Raw genomic sequence first — 3821 nt, forward strand, 5'->3', positions numbered from 1 at the left:
GATGGATGGATGAGTGGATGGATAAATAGATGAGTGGATGGATGGATGGTGGATGGATGATGGGTGGATGGATGGATGATGGATGGATGATGGATGATGGGTAGATGGATGGAGAATGGATGGACAAAGCTAAAGAGCTTTCACCTAATTACCTTCAAATACCTCCAGGAGGGTGCTGTTGAAAATCTGAGCCAGCTACCTCAACCTAGGTGGGAATGAGTTTAGCTAGAATCTTCTAACTTCACTAACAGCCATCCCTGAGAGAATGACCTCACCTATGGCATGAAGACAATCAGAATCAAGCATCTCAGAGCCAGAAACAGCAGGAGCTGGGTCCAGGCCTGGGAAGAGGAAGCTGAGAAGCCCGGAGACCAGCCGTGTCCAGAGCTCTCAGCCATGCCCTACTCATGGTTCTGGCAGCCAGCTCTCCCCAACTTCCTCTGGCTCACAGGAGCCCCTCCTGGGCTCTCTGTTTAGTGGGAAACACTGTCTCTGGCCCTGTATTTGCTGGGGCCCACAGGTGAACCTCAGAACCCTCCCCGACACGTCTGCTCACTGCCTGGCTCCACATTCAGGGACTGGTCACTGTGAGGCCATATGCCACGAGGGTGGGGGGATGAGGGAGTAAAGGAAGCTCTTGCCAGCTACCAAATGATGCACAGCTCTGGCCAAGCTGTTGCAAGTCCTGTCACACCCTGCAGTGAGGCTGAACAGGTAATTAGCAATGGACCTGCTGAGCAGCACCAAACAGACTCTGTAGCGGAGCTGTGCTGTGCAGATTCAAGTTCAGGGTCCCAAGGCTGACAACAGAGCAGAGGGTTTCTGCACCCTGATTCAGCAATTTTAGAGTTCCCATAAGATCAGTAATTCATCATAGAGCCCTGACTAGAAGGTCCACAAGGGAAAGAACCAGGCCTTCTAGTCTATTCTGTTACCACCATGCGCAGAGCCCCAAGCTTGCACTAAATAAACTCTCCTGCCTGCGTGCCAGGTGGACAGAGGGGGGTCCTGTGCTGGCAGCAGCCAGGTGGAGCCCCACATCCCTGTCCTCACAGACCATCTGGTAAGCCGGATGCTGTGTGATAGCAACCGTGTACTATATGCAGCCACCTCGTCCCCTGGTGCAGTCACATGACTGACACGTCCTGCACTTCCCAACGTTCCTTTACAGGTGGGGAGTTCAGGGACAAGGGACCCCTCTGACTTTCCTCAGCGATCAGGCAGGCAGGTGTGCAGTGGGTCAAACTGTGTCCAGCCCAGCCCTGCGTCCTCGTAGCTTCGCCACTTTGAGCCACTTCCCTGAGCCCCCTTTTCTGCTCTGTCTGCCTTGTCTGCCTGAGGACGTTGTTCACTCATTTGTTCTTCAGCCACTGCGTGTCAGGCACCAGTAATGATGTGGCCCTGTCCTCACGGAGGCTGCAGTCTGCTCCGGAGAGACGGGCAGAGGCTGCTCTCTCTGGGGCTCACCCCACATCTTCCTCACCAGCAGGGTCACCTGACGACACTGAAAGCTGCACGGCCCCTCCCACAGGGCCCTGCGTTCTGGGTTGCTTTAGACTTGGGGAAAATACCCGTGGTTTTTTTGGTTTTTGTATCGGCCACCAGGCAGCACCCACTTTGCCGGACTTGGGAGCAGATGCGAGAAGGGATGAGGTTCAAGTAAGCCTCGGGGCTGTCACTGAGGTGCACAGCTCCCTCCCTGGGGACTGGGCCAGCACCAGAGGGAGCTGACACGGACAGGCCTCGGCGCGCGACTCCAGATGCCTCCATTGTCTGGACCTCACTCCCTTAAGCTACTGTGCCTGCGGCTCTGTCTGTCATCACTCTGACAGCCAGAGGAAGGGTCACCCGGTTTCACAAAACGGGGTGGCAGGACCTCAAGTCAGGGGCTCTGATGAGCACCCAGACCCACTGACGCAGGGTCTGTGGAGTTGGGGCCTGGGATCGATGCTTTTGAACAAGCTCCCCAAGTGCCTGTGAACCCCAATTCTACCACTTCCTACAGCTGTGACCTTGGACAGGTCACCTAATTTTTCTGGCCCCAGGTTCCCTCATTTTATGGTAAGGAACGTGATGGAACCTGCCCCCGTGGGTTGACTCGAGGTCTGAATAAGTTGGTATCTTTCAGTCTCTCAGGACAGGGTTTCGTATGCAGTGGTTATGGTACATGTGTGTGTCAAATAAAATAAGTCTCGGCAGATGGGGCCCACCTAGCATTACTGTATTCCTTTGGGCTTATCACTTCACTCGGCCCAATTTCCCTGCAACACTTGGAGCTCCTGGGGGTCAGCTGTCAAATCTGCAGCTTCTCCGTGCGCCCCACCTGCCCCGAATGGGGCACACACGGAGCTCACCCTCCACGACACGCTGTGAAGACTTGCTCCGGCTCCTTCCACTGGCGCCACGCATGCATTTTCCCAGCTCCCAAAGCACCCTTCTGATTGGCTCGAGAACCGTGGCTGTGTTGAGGGGCCTTCCAGCGGACATCGCATGCCATCACCCCATAATCCCCTTAAGCCCAATCAACACACGGCTTTCACGTGTTTCACAGAAACAGACCAATCACTCTTGTCTTCGCTTGTGTGCTGCAGAGACAGCTCTGGAATGAGGATCCCCAAACGTGCTTGCACTGGTCTAAATTGTGTCCCCTTAAATTCCTATGGTGAAGCCCTACCCAGCGTGATGGTACTCAGAGGCAGGGCCTGTGGGGGACAATTAGGGTTAGATGAGCTGGGGGGGGATTATCACCCTGATAAGAAGAGACAGCCGAGAGCTCGCTCTCTCTCTCTCTGCCTACATGAGGACACGGCGAGACAGTAGCCACCTGTGAGCCGGGAAGAAGGCTCACCAGAGCCCGCCACGAGGGCACCCTGCTCTCACACCTCCAGCCTCCAGACCATGAGAAATCGGTCTGTTGCTTAAGCCGCCCCACCTGTGGTGTTTTGTTCCTGCAGGCCCAGCGGGCAGAGAGTGATCTAGGAGGAAGGGTCCCCAGGTCCAGCCTGGGTCCAGGTTGGGAAGCAGACACCCCCAGCTGGCACACTGACAAGGGGAAGCCTTCCTACCTGTTGCAGGGTCTCTGCCATCATTCCAACCCTCACTTCCAGGGGACTTCTGGGTACCATGGTATTCAGATAAACCTGCAAAGCAAAGGGGCTGAGTGCTGACACCACTGAGGAGCCCTCCTCCGCTCCCCCATATCAATGTCTTCTGGCCAGCAAGGGGGGGGGGCACACCCACAGGGAGGTGGTCAGAGCTCTTTTGGAGGGACAGTCGGGTCAAGGGCAGTTTGCTCACGTGTCACCTGTTTGTGTGGTGGCAGGGAAGGGAGAGAGGGGCAGACCTTGTAAACACATAACTAGAAGCTCTTGCAGGCCTATTGCTTTTTATTTCTGCACCAAAGGTATAAAAATTCTAATGTGAGCAGTGTAGGTATTCCTAGCAGAGATCCATGGGCAAGCTCTGCGGTTGCTCTGTGGAGAGGGAGCATGAGTATAGATGTTCTGCCACGTTTTGGGTCCACAAAAGCTCAGGGAGACACCTGTGCCATGAGCACGGCCTCCACATTTGTGAGTGAGGCACCTCCACCCCTAGAAACCAGGACCAGCTACATAATTGACAGGACCTAGTGCAAAATGAAAACATGGGATCCACTGTCCAAATATTAAGAATTTCAAGGGCTGGCCAAGTGGCGCGTTGGTTAAGAGCTGGCTTGGGATGCCAGAGGGCCTAGGTTCGGATCCCACATATGAGGGCCAGTGACACTGCCCTCTACAGCTAAGATGCTGAACAACAGCTCAACCTGGAGCTGGGCTGCTGTG

The 3821-nt window shown here is 55.1% G+C and overlaps 1 protein-coding gene across 1 annotated transcript in view; it reads right to left on the reverse strand.

Moving 5' to 3' along the window:
• Positions 1–2670: 2670 nt before the first annotated feature.
• Positions 2671–3821, reverse strand: part of CDH26 (cadherin 26) — a 40111-nt gene continuing 38960 nt past the window's right edge. The window contains exons 15-18 of the mRNA XM_019637156.1: positions 3066–3140; positions 2933–2948; positions 2798–2824; positions 2671–2702 (exon numbers count right to left, since the gene is read on the reverse strand). Of these exons, the coding sequence (XP_019492701.1) occupies positions 2671–2702; positions 2798–2824; positions 2933–2948; positions 3066–3140 (150 nt within the window). The remainder of the gene's footprint in view (positions 2703–2797; positions 2825–2932; positions 2949–3065; positions 3141–3821) is intronic.

The sequence above is a fragment of the Hipposideros armiger genome, unplaced genomic scaffold (assembly GCF_001890085.2).
Source record: "Hipposideros armiger isolate ML-2016 unplaced genomic scaffold, ASM189008v1 scaffold_32, whole genome shotgun sequence".
In the NCBI taxonomy this organism is placed as follows: domain Eukaryota; kingdom Metazoa; phylum Chordata; class Mammalia; order Chiroptera; family Hipposideridae; genus Hipposideros; species Hipposideros armiger.